Source organism: Pseudopipra pipra, chromosome 12 (assembly GCF_036250125.1).
Source record: "Pseudopipra pipra isolate bDixPip1 chromosome 12, bDixPip1.hap1, whole genome shotgun sequence".
Taxonomy (NCBI): Eukaryota; Metazoa; Chordata; class Aves; order Passeriformes; family Pipridae; genus Pseudopipra; species Pseudopipra pipra.
Genome location: NC_087560.1, coordinates 2,845,944 through 2,866,363, shown reverse-complemented (window position 1 = coordinate 2,866,363; position 20,420 = coordinate 2,845,944). Strand labels below are relative to the sequence as shown.

The 20,420-nt window shown below is 42.2% G+C and overlaps 1 protein-coding gene across 9 annotated transcripts in view; it reads left to right on the top strand.

The window, feature by feature from the left end:
* Positions 1-21: 21 nt before the first annotated feature.
* Positions 22-20,420, top strand: part of ACSBG1 (acyl-CoA synthetase bubblegum family member 1) — a 42,986-nt gene continuing 22,587 nt past the window's right edge. For 2 of the 9 annotated variants that reach the window (XM_064668399.1, XM_064668397.1), the window contains exons 1-2: positions 6,884-7,046; positions 16,391-16,488. In XM_064668399.1, coding sequence (XP_064524469.1) covers positions 6,967-7,046; positions 16,391-16,488 — 178 coding nt within the window. In that variant the 5' untranslated portion in view covers positions 6,884-6,966. Of the gene's footprint in view, positions 132-542; positions 648-808; positions 956-6,883; positions 7,047-16,390; positions 16,489-20,420 lie in introns of those variants that run through there. The other 7 variants (XM_064668404.1, XM_064668403.1, XM_064668405.1 and 4 more) reach the window with 7 other exon arrangements.

Below are 20,420 nucleotides of genomic sequence, written 5' to 3'. Positions count from 1 at the left end.
CTGGGGCCACTCCCGCAAACCCGCGGGCCTGAGGGGCCATTTCGTGGCAGCCGCCTCAGCCGGCGGCGTTTTCCCTCCCTTCCCTGTGGAATCCATTAATTCCCGTCAGGCAGAGCCCGGCGAGCACCCTGGTACGAACTGCCCCGCGCTGGGCGGCGGGTGCCGGCTGGGCACTAGGTCTGGTTAATTAGTAGGTTGTGCTCCTGACGCCTTGTTCCTCAGGATTTGGGGCCTTTTAAATTAACTGGGCTGTGTCCCTGCTGTGTATCTGTTACTCGCCCTTTCCTCAAGCTGGCCTGCGGAGAGCAGGCTCGGAAGCTGGGGTAGTTTTCCTTTCTCTCCAGGCAACCAGAGGTCCCCAGTTAATTATTTACTGCTCAGGGAAAAGGAGAGTACTGGTGCTGGTGTGGGACCTGAGCAAAAGCATGTTTTTGTAGAAGATGGCAACTTAATGCTGAAAAATACAGAAAAGCTGTATGAACTGAGAACAGATTTTGTTTAAACTTGAGCTGAGTAGCTTACAAGCCACTTTTTTATTCCAGGAAACAGCTCTTCACTCCTGGGAACAGTTTTTTAAAGCCAGAGCATCTCCCCTGGTTATGGTAACCCAAAGGTTGCAGTGCCCTGCCCTGCCAACTCCAGCACAGGTTAGGAGTCAGGGGGACTGGGAAGCAGAGCCCTCCTGTGTTGTCTAACAGTGGGAAATGGGGAAAAAGAAAACGGGGGGAAGCAATGTGGGATCTGAATGAAAATTTGTCATCATTTAAAGCTCTGGTGCTGTTATAATGAACTTCCTATTGTGTTTCAGGTAAACCCTATTAGAAGATTGAATTAGTGCAACCTGCTTGTATTAAACATGTGAACGTACTGAAGAAGGGGGAGCTAATTACAGGAGAACAACCCAAAATATCAGTGAAAGGAACAGTTCAAAACCACAAGAAAGAAATCAGTGTTGGTAACTATTATTTTCTCCAAGCATATCAGCAGCTGAACACGTAAATTTGTGGTTTGCAATTGTGAAATTATAGTGACAAGCAAATACAGAAATTATTTTCTAAAATAACTATGGTAGGTTACTCTGTAAACTTGTCAGCTGAGAACAATATATCCCCTTTTTAAGGGAAAAAGAAGGTTTATTCTAGTAATGGTCTTCACCTTAAAGATAAATTCACCATAATCCTGTAGTCCTGAACGTAATATTTCTATTTAAGAAGAAATGATAGATCTGTTACTAGCTTTGCAGTAGCTGAATATTTCAGCAGATGAGAAGCTTTCAAAGCACATATTGAATTTTAGAGCTCAATTTATAATATGTTGTAAAAAGACAGTATATAATTTCTGGGAGTAGAAATCCTTGCGTAGGCGTGTGTAGATATTGGTAAATAGAATAAGAACTCAGACTGGTGGGTGGTTTCTTACTGTTAACATTTGTTACTAGTAGTAACAGCCAAAAACTTGGCTGGTGTGGATCTTTGCTTAAGGGCATTGAGCCTCCTGCTTCGTTTACTTTCCTTTTATTAGCGAGAGCTATCAGGTTACACTGACTTTGAAAATCAAGATTTGTTTTCTCCATCTTTGGTTCCAGTTGATGCAACTAAAGTCCTTATTTATTCAAAGAATTAGTGGGAAAAGTAGTAAGGGTTGGTGTTTTGGATTACAAAAATAGGAGAGAGAGCAGTCCATGGGTGTCCTTTGCATCATCATGTGCCTTTACAATGCAGACACATTTCTCAGCACTTACAGTGCTGGTTCCTTTACTCAACCAACCTGGTGGTCAAGGGTATCTGTACCCAATTCTGTTTCTTTTGCTACACACTTTGCCTCCTTAACTCTGTGGTTGCTAACCAGCAGTTGCTTACCTGCTTTTCAGATGAACAGCTGATTTCTTTCACTGCTCTTTCCCTTTCTTTCCCTCCTGCCACGTGTAACATCCATCACCGTGTCACTTTTTACTTGCCCGGCGTCAAATTTGTGTGTAGGTGTAAGCAGGAAAACAAGCAGAGAATTTCTGTGCTCTGCAAGGAGGCAGGACTGGCCTGGAAAAGGGGAATAATTAGATCTGCTGCTCATTTCATTTAATTGATTCTGAAATGGGTTCTGTTTGCACAAAACAAGAGTTAAACCACTGCCTCCCCCCTGACCTTGGGAGCATGCGGCATCTTTACACGCTACACAAATTATACATTTATCTTTTAATCTCTGCTGTATCAAATACTCCCAGAATCTACTTGTTTGCATCTCTTGTCTTTTATCTGGCCATATTACCATTTCTCCTTATTGTTGAAAGCAGCATCCTGGAGACACAGGTAAGAGGACAATCTGCTGGATTGCAGCTTCTTGCAGCTCCCTTGATTTTTGTAAGGAAGTGCCAAGAATAACTTTTATTATAAACACCTGGAAAAAAAAAATCAGAAATCTGAGGGCTGGAAACTTGTGTCTGTTCTCAGTCACACTAAATTTGTGTAAAGAGCTTCAGTAGTTCCTCAGGAAGGTGAAATTAGAATCACAGCAGACTTTCCTTAGTGTTGAGCTGGATTCTTTCAAGCATCCAAACCTGAACAGGTATCACAATTTCTACAAAGCTGTTAGGAAAACACTCCTGGAATAATATTTTTAACCTATCATATTTAGTCTTATTAAAAATGTACTTTAAAAAGTCAAGTATAACAGTTCCATGTAATGGCCCTTTAACAGTACTGGACCCAGAATTAATATCTGAAAGGGATGTTTTACACAGAAATTCCTTGGGAAAATCGTTTTGCTATAGATGGAGAGTAAAAGATCTGTATCTGCAATAAAATTTAGATGATGGCATTTGCTTTGAGCTATTTCAAGGCAGTGTACAGTGAGTGAGTAGCATCTTCAGAGGATTTTTCTGAGGCAGATTTAATTAAAATTTGCGTCAATCTGTGGTAATTAATTTTAATTGCTAGTAATGCAGAAAGAGTAAGAAAGACCTGTTTTCATAATGCAGTTTTTATTGGTTAAGGCTGGGCATCTCTAAGTGGTTTGGGCCTGTAGAAAATTTGACTGTGAATATGGCAGGATAAAAGAACACCCATAGGTAAATGTGAAAATGCAGCTACTTACTTTGAGTCTAAACCAATCTTTTCCTCAGAAAGAAGGAGCAAAATAGTTTCTGGATGTGCCTGCCCTCAGACCAACTGTTGTTTTGACCTGATAGGATGTTCTGCCTCTCTCCAGTTGCTCAGAAACAGCTGCCTCTTTCTCCAGATGTGCATTTTCAGCTACTTTCCCCCCTCCCCAGAACCCTCTTCCTTAGTTAGTACAAATTGGGAGTTACAGGCAAACCTGAGGTATTTTTTACTGGCACTCAGACTCCAGAAGCTTTGCACCAACTACTGTCTTTTTCTCTGTATTTCTGGGGAACAATTCCCTAGAAAGCAGAATACATTGTCCAGAAAAGCAAAATGAAAATCCTGTTGCTGTGGTGTGGTCAATGAGAGAAAACATTTTTACAGGGAGGTTGCTGGTGGGAATTTGGTGAAATATGAATACATTCAGCTGGCTGTGCTTGTGGGGAGCAAAGGGTTTTGTGGGATAAACTGCTTCACCTGATGAAGGGACACGAGGCAGTCTCTGTTTTGCCTATGGATGCTGATTTGAGTATGGATAAATTCTCTAGAGTTCTGCAAGTGTAGGGAGACCCAGGGAGGGGGAAAAATTCTCCTTTCTCTAATCTGAATTAGAAATGAATTAGTGTAAAAAAACATACGTGAATTTAAAAAGATGTTGCTTGCCTGGAACTTTTCATTGTGGAATCTGCCCTCAGCATCATATCCTTGGCCCAAAGCAGTGTCAATTGGTTGGTCTTTAAGGTGTGGGTTGAGATCACTTGTTTAGTAAGACTTAAATGGAGGCTTTGCCACAGTAGTGCTTGAAGACACGTTTGGATTTAGTAGTTTTCATAAACCCTGAAACCTGGTCTCATTTAACAGTAGCTGTGGAGCTAATTTTGTTTTTATTTTAGCTACAGTGTTTTAGCGGCCAAATTAAATCCTTAATTTTATGAGAAACTGGGAAAAAGAAAGCTCTGTGAATGTATTGTGTGTGAAAGCTGTAAATAATCACAGTAAATGCAGTTAAGAGCCTTTGAGGAACGTAGCAGGCAGAGGGCTGCAATTAGTAGCAAGTTGAAAAGCTGCCAGGCTCTGAGAGAACTGATTGAAAATAATGAAAGAAAGATTAGAAGTGGTGCCATTTTATAAAGAAGTGTAACAAAGCCTTTGAAATAGGAAAGGTAAAGGTTATATAGATGTTTTACTGGTGGCTGTCGTGGGGTGAGGGTTTGGTTTTCTAGACTCAGTGCTGGAAGACTGGAATAACAGTGGGACTGCCAGTTTAATATCATGATATCATGTTTGTACCAAAAAGCATTGTTTTACACTAGGAGATTTGTTACCAGTTACACGACTTAAAAAAAAAGGAGGGGGGGGGGCTATCACACGGTTGCTTAAACTGACTGGGATGAACAGCAAGGAGCATCCAGAATTAGGGAACTCCTCCATTCATTTTAAAGAAATCCAGGTTTTATGGCGAAACATCCACATTCCCATTCCTGCCTCCCAGGTAAATAGCTGGGGGAGTGCAGAGCTGGGGGAGTGTCGTGTTGCCATAGCGGCGTTTGTGAATTAAACCTGAAACATCCTGTCCCAGCCACGCTCCACCCACGCCGGGGCTGCTCGCTGACCTTGGTAACAACGTGGCTTTGTTTGGGCCCCTCCAGTAGTTCTGTGTGGGATCTTGTGACGGTGCAAGTTTGTGGGGACGGGGTCTTCAACTCTGAGGTATCGGTTGCAAATTTGTGAGAGAGACCGATGGTAACTGCAGAGCAGAGGGTGTGAGCAGTGCAGGAGCTCCGTTTGCCTCTTCTGGTCCTTCACAGCTTCGTGTGCCTGGCAATGCCCAGAAATCTTGACCTGTGGCTGCAAAAAGCAGCCCAGCCCACCACAAAAATTCAGTCTTGTTGCAGCTCGTGTGCAGGTAGGTCTAGGCAGAAAGGAAAAGGATCAGAGCACCGTGTAAGCTGCAGCATGGAAAAATGATTGGAGGTGAAGGCCTTTCCTGCTGAATTCTACACAAGTTGCCAGCCTCATTTGTTAGGGTTTATTTCTTGAAGCTTGAAGGGTGCCTAGGAATGTACCAGAACTACAAAGGCAGATTTTGTGTAGAGCTGTTTCTTACAGCTTGAGCCTATTGTTCAAGGGACAGGAGTGTTTGTAGCTGGAAACCTACAGTTTGTCACAGTCGTGAGTTTTCTGTTACAGTCACGTGATACAGAGTCCAAAAGCAACTCTTCTCCACCAGTTCCCCCCAGTAAATCCCCCTTGCTTCCCCACTTGCCAGCCCTGCAACTACCCTTGTTATGGAGGAAGTGATTTATCATTGAGGAATCCTTGATTGTGTCAAAATACCAACAGTAAGTTTAAGGAAGATTATAGGAAAATCAAGATAAAACAAAAAAATCCTTTCTAAACACAGTGTGTGTGGAAGACAGGTATATTTGAGGTTTTCTGTTGATTTGCTGAAAGTACAAGCTTTAGCCATGACCAGCTTATTACCTGGCCACTCAACACCCAACATGCAACCCAAGCAAGGTAACGAGCAGTTGTCTAAATGGATTCCTTCATGTAGCATGTAAAACATTTTAGATTATCAGAAGAATAAAAAAATTCGTTTTCTTGCAACAGTTTTATTATATTACTGCAAATTTGGTTGCAAGCCCAAGGGAAGATACCTGAGGCAGCTTCCTGCAAAGAATCATTGGAACAAAGTCAGAGCTTGGAGGATTATCCCAAATTGAAGGAATTAAATCAATCCTGACAAAAATGAATTTTTGCTGTGTGAGATGATGCATTTTTACCATTGAAATATCCCCTGTTCTGTGTTTGGGTATTTTCAAAGCAAGTTTCTGCTGTGAGAATAGACCCCTTAGATCTCACTGCAAAGTTCTCTTTCTTTTCACTACAAATTGCATTGTCTACAATCACATATCTGGATGTGGTGTAAGATACTCTGGAATAAAATCCACATCTTTGTATAAAGTTAACATTTACTAGTCTTAGATACTCCTAATCGCTGTGGCTGTGTTTGAACTGTAAATTAAACATTCCAGATGATGTTCTCTGGCTCTGAAGGCTGTGGCACAGCATGGCTCACATCCCTCCTCCTCTCCAGACAGGGTAACCATTAACACCATCTCCAGGTTATCCCCTGGCTCAGGGAATTCCACTGCACACAGACCAAACCATCCCAGGGAAGGTGCTCACAGTGGGTGGCTTGAGCCATTCTCTGGATCTTGTTTTGTTGACTAGTGTAGCAGTGGCCTAAGTAGCTGCACCAGACTTTCTTACATCCTGGGCAGTAATTTGTTCAGTCATGTGTAGAAAATTCCACATTACAGGACAGGTCTGGTGAAGCCGAGGAAGTGCTGGTGTAGTTGTGATGCTGGAGGAGGGGCTTGGCTGTTGCAGTGCTGGGCTTCATAGGTATAATTGACTTGAAGGCATTTCCTAATGTAATTAATCTGCAGTTTCTTTAAGAAAATAGCTTCACTGAACGTCCTTTTTCGAAACTAGAGTTAATAAATTTAGAATTGCTTCAACCTCCGTGAACGAGGTTGTCGGAAATCTTGGCAGAAGAAAAGATTTGCATCTTGAAGCATTGTAGACTCATTAAAATTCTTCTCATGGATAATTAAAGAAAACTGAATTAAAAGGAAAGTTTAACAGTAAGCAGCTCACAGGCACTGCGACATTTCAAGCATGTTAAAATCAGAAAGAAACAGCTTTTGTGGCTGCAGTCTCCTCCTCTTGTGTTACGTGGTGGGTTTTTTAACAAATAACCCCTTACTGTTGGGTTCTTCAGTTGTCCAAGTAGTTTATTTCTGCCTGACCCGCACAGTCCTGTAGCATATTTGTGCCCAGCCTTGGAGGCTTTGTCAGGATGCCTAACAGTGGAGAGACTCTCACCAAACAGCCCCAGGATGAAAATGCAGGCAGTGTTTCAGGAAGCCATGAAAATGGGTAAAGTAGCTTGAGCATTTATTTTAATAAACTGACCTACCAATTTTTCACAACTTGAGTTTGTCTTGTACTGCAGCCACAGCTTTGCCTAATGGTGTCTCTAGTGCAGAAGAAGGTGCATCTTTTCAGGCTGGAATGAGAGGAAATTGTAATGAAGGGTCTAAATGGGTTTATTCTCCTGTGCTAACTTCTACTGTGACGTTAAACCTGACAGCATCTTTCAGTATGGGCTGTGTGGCTTGTATCCTTTTGGCATATATCTGGCTGGAGAGTGTTTATTTTACAGCACAGAGGCTCTTTAGCCCCGGGGTGGGCTCAGCAGGGCTTTGTGTCCAGCAGCTCTGACAGGGCTGTTCAGCTCCTGGGGCTCAGCTGCTCACAGCAAAGATATGGAAGAGTAGCTGAAAATACTGGTCAGCTTGTAGAGTCTTAAGATTCAGAGTGTTCAGTGGTCAGTGGCTTTTCTACCAGAGGTGGTTACAGGCACCCTCAAATACCAGAGAACAGCAAAGTCCAGGCAGTCAGGAATCAAGAGCTGACAGCCTGTGCTCCTGTGCCATCCCTGCTGTGTCTCTGATGGTCAGAGTGGCACTAAAGACTCTGGAAGTTCAGTAGTGGTTGCTCTGCATGTCTTACAATGCACATAATCTACTTGGAATGGACTTTAAAGAAATACCCTACCTGCAGCTATGGAAGTAGGTCTCTTCCCTTCTGGATTTGGGGGACTAATCCTTAGATGATAACGGATCCTTGTGATAGACCATCTCCCCCAAAAAGGCAACAGAACTTATCCAGGTAACCCATCTCTCAGAGAACTGAATTTTAGAACAGTTTATTTTAATGCTTATATTGCCTTTTACATGTAAGATAATCCTACTGGCTGCTGTCTGCTTTCTGTCCTAGGCAGCACAAAAGGAAAACATTCTTGTTCCTGTTGCTCTGGAGTGGTGTCTCCTGTTAGAGAAAGCTGCCCATCTCTAGAGTTTCTGGAAATACTTACTTTAAAAACAGAGCAAGACATCTCACGGGAAATATTTTAGCTTCTGATTGTTGGAAGTTTGTCAGGATTGCTAAGCACTAATTATTCATTCCCAGAGACTGAACTGTTGTATGCTACTTAGTCTTCTGTTAAGTTAAATGTAACTTCACACTTTTTTAGGCAACAACTTGCATGTTATGTCTCTTGGAAGATCTGCTTGAGCCTTTCAGGTAAAGGATTGTTGGGATAATTTCTATCATAATGGTTTCTTCTGTTCTGGGCTTTGTAATCCTGTATAAGAATCATAAGGAGCAATCCAAAGATTTAAGGTTTTCTGAACAGGAATAAGTGAAGAAATCTTTGAAAAGTTTTGAATGTGTTGGTGTTGCCTCTGGAATCCTAATGCAGTTAGTACAGGAATTGTCATTTTCTGTTTAATCTGTCCAAAGATCATAAAACAGTATTTGACTTGTGATCAGTATAGACACATGTACCCTCTGACTCAGGAAAGTTAGGATTTTGCTGAATCAGTAATAATGCCTCTATTTCAGTCCACACATGCCTCTATTTGTGACATGCTTAAGCAAAAAAGAAAAGTTTCTGTGTTTTCTTTGCTGAAGAAAAAAAAGCTAGAGGAGAATTTAAAAATATACAGTGGTTTGCATTCACAGCAAACAGGACATTTAAACTTCCTGTACTAGAAAGATGTAGAGCATTGTTTGTTTTTGAATTTCTAGTGAAAGAATATCACAGGCACTAGAACTCCAAATACTTATGATGTATTCAAAGCCCTTGGCATAAAACCTCTGTGTTATTTTTTTGGAAGAAGTCAGGGCATGTTATCCTGGTAAATAGTGTTGTTTACCTGCTGTGGTTTAAAGTGAGGTAGCAAACTCAGATACCTTTTCCTGTGTGCTGGAAGCAGGATTCCAGGTAGAAAGGACTAGATAAAGAGAATAAAATCCTAGCAAGCTGGAAAGAGTTAAAAAAGACCTTTTATAAGGCTGCAATTGAATCAGTGTGACCTAAAAAATGAGGAAGAGATGAAATAATGAGTTCTGTGACCTCAGTGTGCTGCACTCCCTGCAAACAGCCAGACAGAGGCAGCTACTGGAAGATTTCTGCTCCAGGTCTGGGTTTTTGCTGTGCAGGGGAGAACAGAGCCAGAAAATCCGTCCCAAGGTCAGGGCAGGGTTGTAGTACTCTCCCAACTGCTGAATAGAGCCTTTTTGGGTGGAATAAAAAAGCCTGGCTTTATTGTTCCTTTCTTCCTATTCAACCACATAGTTCCCAGCTATCCGTAAAACTGGTCTGTCACCAAAATAACTGACCTGATTTTTGGGAATATTTATTCTTAACAAGGGAAAAAACTATTTTAGTTCTCTCTTTTGCAAGTAAGGATGTTCTCCTGGAAGGTGTGTGCCAAGTGTGTTATACGGTAAAACGGCTCTCACCTGCTAACTTTATCTCTACTACTTTGTTCTTTATTAAGCATTTGTTTTGCTTTTAAATGTACCTTGGGGAGAGAAGAAGTTGTCTGAGTGATTTGGGAAAGACTGGCTTCTTGTGCACTGTGCAGAGCAAACTGATTGTGGAATCAGCTGACCCCTTTTGCAAGAGTAGGAACATGTCTGGGCTGATCCGTGGCCCCCTTTTTGAGTCTCATAAGGGCCATGAGAACCAATTAGCAGCTAAATCTAACCTGTTCTTCGAGGGCAAAGGGAAATTTTAAATAGAATTAATAAGGAGTGTATTATAATATTGCCCTCATTTGAATAGAGGAGTAATTAGTAAATAAGGTAACCAGCCATCACAGACAGCAATGTCCTTCTGACCACGAGGACCTCCTGTGGCTCTCTTCTTTATTCCTTCTTATAGGAGGAATTTAAATGTAATAGAAATTGAGGGTTTAAAGAACTAATGTTGTGTGTCATTACTGTGGGGTTTTTTTCCTTTATGCTGTAAAAAAAAATGAGAAAACATCTTCAGAATGTCTTGGGTAACAACTGACAGCTCCTCAGAGTCTGGAGGTGCAGTATTTGCTACTTGGCCATTCCTGTGCTGCTCACAGATTTCTGTTGAGCTGCTCAGCTGTCAGAACTGTGGTGCTGTGTTGATCCAAGTCAGAGTGACTTTATTGCCTTTGTCTAGAACTCTAGGGCAGATCTGTGATTCTAAATTTATTGTCTTGGGCTCACTCCTACAATGTGTCCCCAGAGCTCTGTTTTAAAATATTGGATTTGGCTCTTGCAGGATGCAGGGGGAATGGGAAAAGGGTTTCTCATGAACAGGATCCAGATGAAGATATTTGGTTTCTGAAGTTTCTAGGCAAAGTGCCAGAATCATTACAGCTTTCAGAGGTACCCACAGGTAATTTAAGCCCTTGCTTTTTGCTGCCAGAAGAATTGTCAGATGAATACTTAATGATTCCATCTTGAATTCAAATGCCACAATGAGCTGTTGAAAATGTCTAACACCCAATGAAAAGTTCTTAAGAATGTGCAGATGTGGACCCAAAACACTCCCCAAAGCAGCTCTGATGCAGAGTAAGGCTGGGGGAATGTATGGAGCTGGGCTGTCCTAGAGAACATGGAACAAAAGCTGAGGGGGGTGGGAATTTTTCAGTGTTGGAACAGGGATAAATATTTAGGACACTTGTCACCAAGAATGAAGCAGTCAAAGATAGACACTGATTGGAAGAAGGATGTTTTATCATCCACTTTATTGTGGATTACTTAAATAGTCAACCAACCAAACTGTAGGATTTTAGAGGAGGAACTCACCAAGTCATCCTCAGGAGAAGCAAGCAGTGAAAGATTAAAACAAAATTTATGGAAAAGTTCCCTCTTGGGAAAATGCATATTTTCCACTTCAGCCTGTTTTTTTTGTGTATTAAATCAGATTAATAGTTAGGAAAGGCAGTTCAACAAAAGTGTTGGAAAAAGGAGGTCCTCGTGCAAATGGGGCTCTGCACACAGTGCTGCCCGAGATAAACACCTGTGTCTTACAAAATGCTTCTTTGGGCAAGGCAAGCAGAGAAAGGAGTTTAATGATGAGGTGGAGACTGTGTTGTAAGAACTGTGAAGTAATGCTGCTGCCACATGGCTGAGCCTGGAGGTAGGGGAGCCTGGAAACGATGTGCTCGGAGGGACAGCGAAGCAGAGGAAGGAGCTGCAGAGCTTTGGGTCATCACAGCGAGGGCCAAACACACCTGAGCCTTCCTGAGAGCCACTGAGGCTGGAAGCAGGGCTGTGAGAGCACTCCCAGGAGCAGCTGGGTGGGATTGCTTTTTGGAAAAAGCATGGAAGTGGCAGGGAAATTGGGTGGACTCAGCAGACGCTGTTACTGAGCGCGGCCCCGTTGTTGGCTGTGTTCTTTGTTGCAGACAGTCTGCAGGGTGCTTTATTTTGAAGGTTTATTTTGAAGTGTCCTAAATATTTATCCCTGTTCCAACACTGAGAAATTCCCACCTCCCTCAGCTTTTGTTCCATGTTCTCTAGGACAACCCAGCTCCATACATTCCCCCAGCCTTACTCTGCATCAGAGCTGCTTTGGGGAGTGTTTTGGGTCCACATCTGCACATTCTTAAGAACTTTTCATTGGGTGTTAGACATTTTCAACATTTTTGAAGGGACAAAAGCACCAAAATCATGCAATAGTTTTATAATAAAAACTTGGGAAGTTAAGTGGGCCTGAAGTGCAGTGACGTGGTTGACCAGAGCCAGAGCCTTGCACCTTGAACATACTGTTCTCTAAAATTAGGCCTCACATAAACCCCAGCTTATCTGATAATGTATACTGTGAATGCAGAATCTTCAGCAGTGAACATTTCTCATACATTAAACCATTAGAAATAACTAATTAATAAAAATACTTCCAGTACATGGTGAGCTCACACACGTGGTACAACAGTACCCAGGAGCAGGGTGGGAGTGGAGAAGCTGCGTAATGGGAGGAAGCTCTGCATGGGAATACCAAGGAAGGGAGGAGGAGATGGTATCAATCCTCCTGAATCCAGCAGCAGAGCTCTGGGAGCTGAGAATGTGGCTTCTGGCTGAAGGCTGAGTCTGAGCTACTGACTGGTTTAGTTGCCAAAAAATGTTTGTTTAAATCTTTGTGAGCAGCTGTGAATGTGGCTTCCAGACTTAAAAGTACTTTGGCTTGTTATATGTGTGTAAAGGGTTATAAGTAAATATGCTGAAGTCTAAAGGAATACCTTTACCTGGATAATATAGTAACAATTTACATATATAGCTGTTTGCTAACTGGCTTATTTTTGCAAGTTTATAGAAAGCTGATTTATTTTTTAAAAGTTTAATAAGCCCTGTAGAGTAAAAACTTAACATTGACAACGTTACAGGAGTTGAACAATAGTGATAAAAAATAGGAATACAAACAGAATATGAGATGTCTTTTATTTGCCCCTATACATAATCTGTTTAATGAATAGCTTCCCCCCAAATCTCATGATAATATGACTGCTGCAAAACAGTGTTCATATTCTCTTGGTGCAATTCATGATATTAGAAATCACTCTGCAGAATTAAGGCCAAAATATATCATACCCTAGAACCTAAATTTCATAGTTTTTTAAATTGAGAGAGAAGATTCTAACCTAATTACACAGGACAACCAGTGTATCCTGTAAGGCTTATTCAAGTGAGAATTTCTGTACAACATTTTCTCTATAGAAATCGTTGGTTTATTATCATATTAAAGGCTGAGTTTATAGATTCACTTCAGTTTTATTGTTAGTATTTTTTCAAAATTTTGCTGTGAGGAAAGAATTTAGATGACAGCAAATATCTGACTGTATTTGACCTGGAGTATGAGTTGCAAGCAGAAATTCTAATTACCAGAGAAGGAAACATAGAGCCTGTGGAAGGAAAAGGCTAATTCCAAATTCCCTTAAAACAAAACAAAAGAAAAACCTATGGCAATTAGTATCACAGTCAGCAGTGCCATTAATCACTCAGCATCATTGTGGTAACAGAACAAACAGCTTTTCTGGTGTGTGATTGGCAGAAGAGCATTTTGTAACGATAAAAGTGGAGAGATTTAGCTGTGGCATTTAGTTTCTGCAGTTACAATAAGAAATGATACTGTATGCACTGGCTGCTATCAAAACCACTTAGATAAAACCAGTGATGGCTGTGCCAGCAAATCCAGATGGGATGCTTTGCTCCTGGTGACTCATCCCAGCAGGAAGGACTGTCACTTCCATCAGTCATTATTTTACCTCACCCGCACTTTGCTTGCCTGGCTTTGCAAAGATAAATCTCACTAGAGCTGTGATTGCAAGCATGGAAACACTGAAGGAAGGGAAGCTTTCCCTTTGTTGTTCCAATATATGGAATTTTCAGATTCTTGCTTTCCAGCTTGGCCTGATGTGTGGGAACAGCTTCAGTGGGAAGTAGCATCCAGCTGGCAGAGGGCAGTGGTGGGAGCTGCAGGTGGGTTGTGCTTGGCCCCAAAGCCCTGGATAAGCCAGGCAGCCTGAGAATTCTGTGCCTCTGTCTCAGGTGAAGGGAGCGTGTTGAATGAGGTCATTTTGCTGGAATGGTACCTTGAAATTAAATCCCAAATTACATCAGGAAATGCTGTCATTCAAAACCCACCCCTGTTAATGGAGCCATGCAGAACGATGCTTTGTTTAGTTCTAGCTGATCAAGGTTTTGTAGCATGATCTCAGTTTGTTCTAATTGACTTGTTCCAGCGACCTCCACTGTTAAATCCTCTCTGGGTGGGATTTGTGCAGGTTTTTGTGTGTTACCTTTGGAACTGTAAACTTCCAAGGCAGAAATCAGACGTGGAAAATCCACTTCTAAACTGGTAGCTGGATTTTGGAAAACGCTGGCCCTGCACTAAGAACACTGAATAATTTATGCAGAACCTCAGTCTTAATAAAATATTTAGGAGCCCAAGTCGAGATTTCCAAAGCATTCTGGCTTTGCTGAGGCATCTCAGCCCCGAGCTGGGGTTCTGCAGTGCATTCTCTCCTTGCTGCAGTGTGCTCAGCAAGCCTGGGCCAGGCAGTCCCTCTGAATTCTGCTCAGTTCAGTCTTGAACAATTCCAAATAACACAACCATTCCTGGGGGCTGTACTTCAGCTTTAAAGGAATAACTCCTGACAGAAGGTAAAAGGAAAGACATCCAAACCCGCACGTGTTCATTCAGAAGGGATGGGATGGTTCTGAATATCCACGGAAATTGGTGGTGGAAGAGGAAATTTCTTAGTTGTTCTTTCAGGGCAAAAAAAAGCCTCACTCTCAAATGGATCCTTAATCCATGGAGGGAGGTAACAGCTACCAGGCATGTGTGCTCCCAGCTGTAACACTCATGAACATGCTGGTTGGGTAGAGCTCCTCACACAACTTTTACTTGGTGAAGCATTACCAGAAAGAACCCAGAAATTCAGACTTGGTGGTTGGTTATTTTTCTATAAAGGGAACATAATATAAACTGAACCAGAAGCCTATAACAGCTGAGACTAAAGCAAACTAAAGAGATCTTAATCTAGGAAAAGTCACTAATGATGTTTATTAAAGTTTTGAGTAGCCTCAGAGGAGGCTCTTCTGGTACATTACTGCAGAGCTGTTTTCCTCAGAAGGCTTTTTTGCTAGTTTTTTTCCTCAAAAGGATTGTTCACATATCTTTAGACTAAGACTTTGTTTTGTTTGTTTTGTAAAATAATAAAAATTTTAAAAGCTTTATTATTCAGAAGATACTTAAAAGAAAAGATTCCACGGGTTTCAAAACATCAAATGTAGTTTTTCTGTAAGATAGGAAAAAAAATTCAAGAACTATCAAGTGCTTTGATACGGCAGATAAAACACATGTTTCTAAGTTATTTCAGGTGTTTGGTTTTATTCCCAAATATCTCTTCCTGGTCTGTCATTCCCTCTTTGCAGTCCCAGTTCATTAAGTCACCATGTGTCAGAGGCAGGCTTACCTTTCAAAATGCAGTATAATCCCCTTCTATATTTAAATTACTCAGGTTCTCATCAACATTCGCCCTCACCAAACCAGTGCCTATTTTCAGCCCCCTTTTTGCTTATCAGACAAGCCCTTTCATGTTTTGTCCCATTATGCCTGTTGACAGGAGAGGAAATATCCTCACAGGCAAGATTAGTGATGACTCCTCGGTTTCCTTCGGCTGCTTTTGTGACCTGAGACTCGGGAATCTGGGGAGGAGGAGGAAGGGAGGAAATGAACTGGGATTGTCACTTCTGATGGGTGAGGAATTACAAAGTCTGCTAAACTATTGTGAAAGGGCCCCAGCGTGGCTAAGGCATTTTTAAAGCATGATTTCATTGTGAATAACAATAATAAATTCTAGGAGTGTTCCACACAGAACTGTTTTACAAGTGTAGTTGTTAATATGAGATAGGAAATGGTGTCTGGTGTGGTGTTTGGTCCTGCTGTTTGTACCTGACACTGCTGGGTAGAAAATGGCTTTTGAAGTTGTTATTTATTTGAAAGTTGGGAAGGGCATCATTTCAACTTTCTTTTCCTGCATTTTGAGTTAATTTATTACAGTGTGTAAGGGAAGGACTTTCTGAGCCTCACTCAGGACTCTACTGTTGAGAGGAATGAAGGAAATCCTAACTTGTTCTTGAAATGAAACGAGCTACATTAAAAGGTCTTTATGCTGCTATTCATGAATAATCTGCAGTTCATTGCTGTGTGCAGTCAGTCATTTCTAAATGCTTAGTTATTGTTTGGATGTTTTGTTCACGTAATTCTTTGCAGACGTTTTGGGTTGGAGTTTGTATTGTGCTTTAAACTTGGTCTGTTTAAGCCAGGAAAAGTTAATGTCATCCATGTGTTAATGATAATTTGTTGTGTTGGGGAAGTTTTTGAGAAACTTTATTATTATTGTTGTTGTTGTTAGGAACTGAATTGCCTTCTCTTCCTTAAAAAAACCAACCAAAAAGCCCCTGACCTCAGAGCTTCAACAGATCCCAACAGTGACAACTTCCAAGGTGTTGTGATATCAGTACAGGGGCAGTATGATCAGGGTTAAAATTGATGTTCTTTGTACTTGCAGGGTTCATGGCCTCTCTGTGGGGGTTCAAAATTAGTGCCTTCATCTGGTGTATTCCATGATGTTGAACCCAGAAGTATGAAATAAGGAATGTCATCCTGAGTTTGAAGGCATTTCCCTGTTTAACTGGGTTTTAGTGGAGCTTGCAACAGAGTCAGAAGGTTCTTGGTACCTCTGAGCTTCCTGGTTTTTTTACCAGTTTGTATTTTGAAGTGTTTGGAAGCTGTGTTTTTATTTCCACTTCAAACCATTGTGTTGATTGCATTGGATCCCACTAGCATTCCTGGATAACTTTTTAATAGTTATATTTTCTTTTATAAGCTTTCCAGATGCCCAGAGTGTCTGCAGAGATTCACTGCCCCGTTTGGAGGAGACCCAGGGTGAAGGCACAGAGCCAGCAGGTGAGCCTGTCAAAGGTGATCCTTGGACATTTGAGCTCTTTTTTGAATTCTTTTCGAATGTAATTTGTATTTCTATTCTAGCAGGTTATGACTGATAATTTTTCAGGACTGGGATAAGGAGAGAAAAAAACAAAAATAAAATTGAAGTGAGTCTGGGCAACTGAAAAACTTTCAGGAGCTGTAAATTTGCATGGATTCAATAGTTTCTCCCAGTTTTTGTCTGTATTTGGGGCAGTGGTCAGATAAGAATGAAAACCAGACTGATCCCATTTTAAATCACACAAATTGTGTTACCTTTGGCATCACAGCCTGTTCCCCAGCTGTCACCTGGGGAGGATTAAAGGAGTTTTGTTAGCAGAACTTTGTGAGGTTCCTTGCAAGGTTTGCTGTCCTGAGAGAGCTCCCTGTTGCCTTGGTGAGGCTGCTACTGGTATCTAAATGTGCTCATTTAACCAGAGTATTTGTTCTTTGAGACAATTGGAGCAATGACTGCATAGATATCAGATCTATGTAGGAATCTCCCATGCAGATTTTATACACATGTAGAAAATCATACCTGTATGGATTTATCTTTGTTTTTTAAAAGGCAGTTCTTTGACACACAGTAGATTCATTCCCAAAACTGACCTGCCAGCTCTATGCTTTTTTGTTCTTTCAGGAAGCAGGAAATAAATTTGGATGGATAAAGGTGATAACTAATGTCTGGTTTCCAATTTTCAGGGTGTTTATGGAACTATTTGAGGCACACATTCTATATTTAGATTATTGCCGAGGCCGTGATTCTGCAGAGTACTTGTGTGCTCAGGAAGGCTCTGACCTATTTCTCTAAGAATTTATCTGGGACTCTGGTTACTGCTGACAGTACCTCCCCTGCCTTCCTCCCAGAGGTTGCTGCTGGCTGCAGTTTAGAGAAATATGCTCAGGAAGGAATGCACATGCCATGCAGCCACTCCTGCAGAGGTGACCACAGCTCTGCCACAGAGGTGAGGAGAACAATGAGGGGAGAAGCCATTCCAGCTGTTCCCTCATAATTTCCTTGCAAACACAAGTGACACCTCATCCATTTTAATTAAGCAGTTCCTTTATTGCTGTTTAGATCTTCTAAGTTGATGAATCAGGAGCTTACAATTTGTTAGACTTTGTCTTTTATTTGACTTTGAGAATCTGTGGCACTGCTTGTTATCCATTTAAATGAGAAGCAGTGTTTGACTTGGACACATCACACTGCTCTGCAGATGCTGAGTGGGAAAGTGAGGACTGAATTTCAAACACTTCTCCCAAATAATCTTTCATGAGAAGGAAGGTCAGTGTCTAATTTCAGTGGGTCTACATTGTATATAAAGAGAAAAGGAGGAGATTCTGATGTTTTCTAGTTGTGCAGAACTGTCTTTCTCGCTTTATAATTGATATGTTCTGCAACCTCAGGACTAAATTTGTTCAGTGAGGACTGCAGACTGTTCTGGAATTTTTTCCCCATTCCTTTCCACCAATGTATAGAAGCTCATTGCTGTGGAAGCAGGCCAGATTTGGGGTTTTCTAATGCATCTGTAAATCCAGAGTACCCTTACTGATGGCAGCAAGCATTATATGACTTAAAACCATTAGATTGACTTAGAAGAGAACTCATTCGTGCTGGCTTCATACTGATGGAATCACAAAGTAGTTTATGTTGCAAAAGACCACTGGAGGGCAACTAGTCCATCTCTGCTCATAGGAGGGCTTGTGGCTTTGTTCAGCTGAGTTTTGAAAACCTCCAGGGATGGAAATTCCACAGCCTCTCGATACCTCTTCTTAAGCTGAGTCACCTACATTGGGAAATAACTTTTCTTGATCCAGCAAGAGTTTTCCTTGCTGCAGCTCATGTCCATTGCCTCTTGTTCTTCCGCTGGGTGCCTCTGAGAAGAGTCTGTTTTCCTTGCAGCACCCTCTTTGGTCTGTGGCAGGCAGCAGGGAGATTCATTCTTTCTCTTCTCCAAATTGGAGGAACCCAATTCCTGCAGGGGCTTCTCCTACATGGTGTGTTCCAGGCCCCTGACCCCTGGGAATCCCTGTCCTGGGCTTCCGTCAGTTTGTCAGGATCTCTCTCTTGCACTGGGGCTTCCAGAGCCTGCTTCAGGTGCACCCTCAAGGAGTGCTGAGCAGGGGAAACCATCACCTTCCTTGATGTGCTGGCTCTAATCCTGCCAGTGCAGCTGGGATGCAGTCAGCCCTCATCTCCATCAGGACATGCAGCCCCCAGGAGCCCCAGGGTTTGTCCTGCTGAGCTGCCATCCGGTCCCTGCTGGGGCATTGGGTTGTCCTGCCCAAGGTGCAAGACTTGTGTTCACCCTTGTGGAGCTCTGAGGTTGTGTCAGCCCGTTCTTTGGTGTGCTGAGGTCCCTTATGGATGGATTGGCACATTGGTCAGTTCCTCAAGTTTGGGGTCATCTCTGAAGCTCTGAGTGTTCTCTCTGTTGTCCAGGACAGCAGTGCCAGCACTGAACAGTGTTGTTCTCAGGAGGAACCCCTGAAGAATGTCACTTGTAATGACTTCTGGCTGCATTTGGAATTGTTGACCATGGTTCTTGAAGACTAGTTATCCTGCCAGTTTTTTATCCACCCGTTCCTCCAACTGCACCTGGTTCAAACCTTCCATGCTGAGCGATGTAGGACTTGTTAAAGACCTCGTTAAAGGTAAAAAGTGAACAACATTCCACTGCTCTCACCGTGTCAGAGCCAGTCAACTCATTGTGGAAGGTGGTTGGGTTAGATTTCCCAAGGCCAGATCAGGTCTGTCCATTCTGGCTGGTCTCAGTGACCATTTTATAGCCCAAAATGATTTCTAGGAGAGTTTGTTCTACAGCCTTCCTGTAGACCAAGGTGAGGTTTCTGTAGGACCGAGGTGAGGTTGATTGGCCTTTAGTTATCTGAGTCCTCTTTCTCCTGCTTTTTGAAGACAGATGTGACATTTGCCTTTTTCACTGTCATGGGACCTTTCCAAATTGCTGTGCCTTTTCAATGGCAGGGAGCAATGGCTTTGACCTGGTTTCTCAGTGTCCACTCTGAAGCATCTCATGCAGTCCCATCAACACTTCTGTATGTGTCCAGTTTGTGCAAGTGGTCCCTATTTGATTTTTTTCTACTGTAGGTAAAACACCTCACCTGTCCCTAGGCATGGAAACCCAGGGAGCCTGATCCTGCCAGTAAACACTGGGGTGAAAAGGCACTGGGAGCATCAGCCCTTTGCATGTCCCGTGTCAGCAAGTCACCCATGATGTCCCTGGTTCTCCTTGTGTGCCTGTAGAAGCCCTTCTTGTGGCTCTTCCCATCATTCACCAATCCCAATTCTGAGTTTTGACTTTCCATGCCTGCATGCCTGGGCAATGTTTCTGTGCTGATGTTTCCTCCTGATTACACCCTGCACATGTTCCATTTTGGTGCCTCGTAATCAGTTTTAGAGGCGTCAGGGTTGTTAGGAGGCTTATTTTGTCCTTGCCCTGATGCACCACTCCCTCCACGTCAGCTCAGAGAGGGTTCTTTGCAGGATATCTAATTTCTCTGATCCACACTTGCAGGAGTTCACTGCTGTGAAGAGCAGTATATTTTATTGCAATTAATAAATGTTCCCTTTTCCTCCAGTGGAAAAGGCATAGGTATCCATGAACTGAAATATTTTCGTGTGTTTTGGCTAATTGAAAAAGATTTCCTCTATTTATTCAGTCTTTCCTGTTTGACAGTGTAAGATGACATGTTTGTTGTGGAAAACTGGTAATGTAGCAGAAAACCCTTTTCCTCCCCCAGCTGTGGCAAGGCAAGCAACAGGAAGCTGGTTTCTGTATTATATTAGAAGAATCACTCTGTATATAGTCTGGCTGATACTTTCAGGTTCATTTTCAATTCCAGAGTTCTGTACTTGTGTTTAGTCTGTTTGTTGGCACAAGGGGAAGTCTGACACAGATACCAAGCTC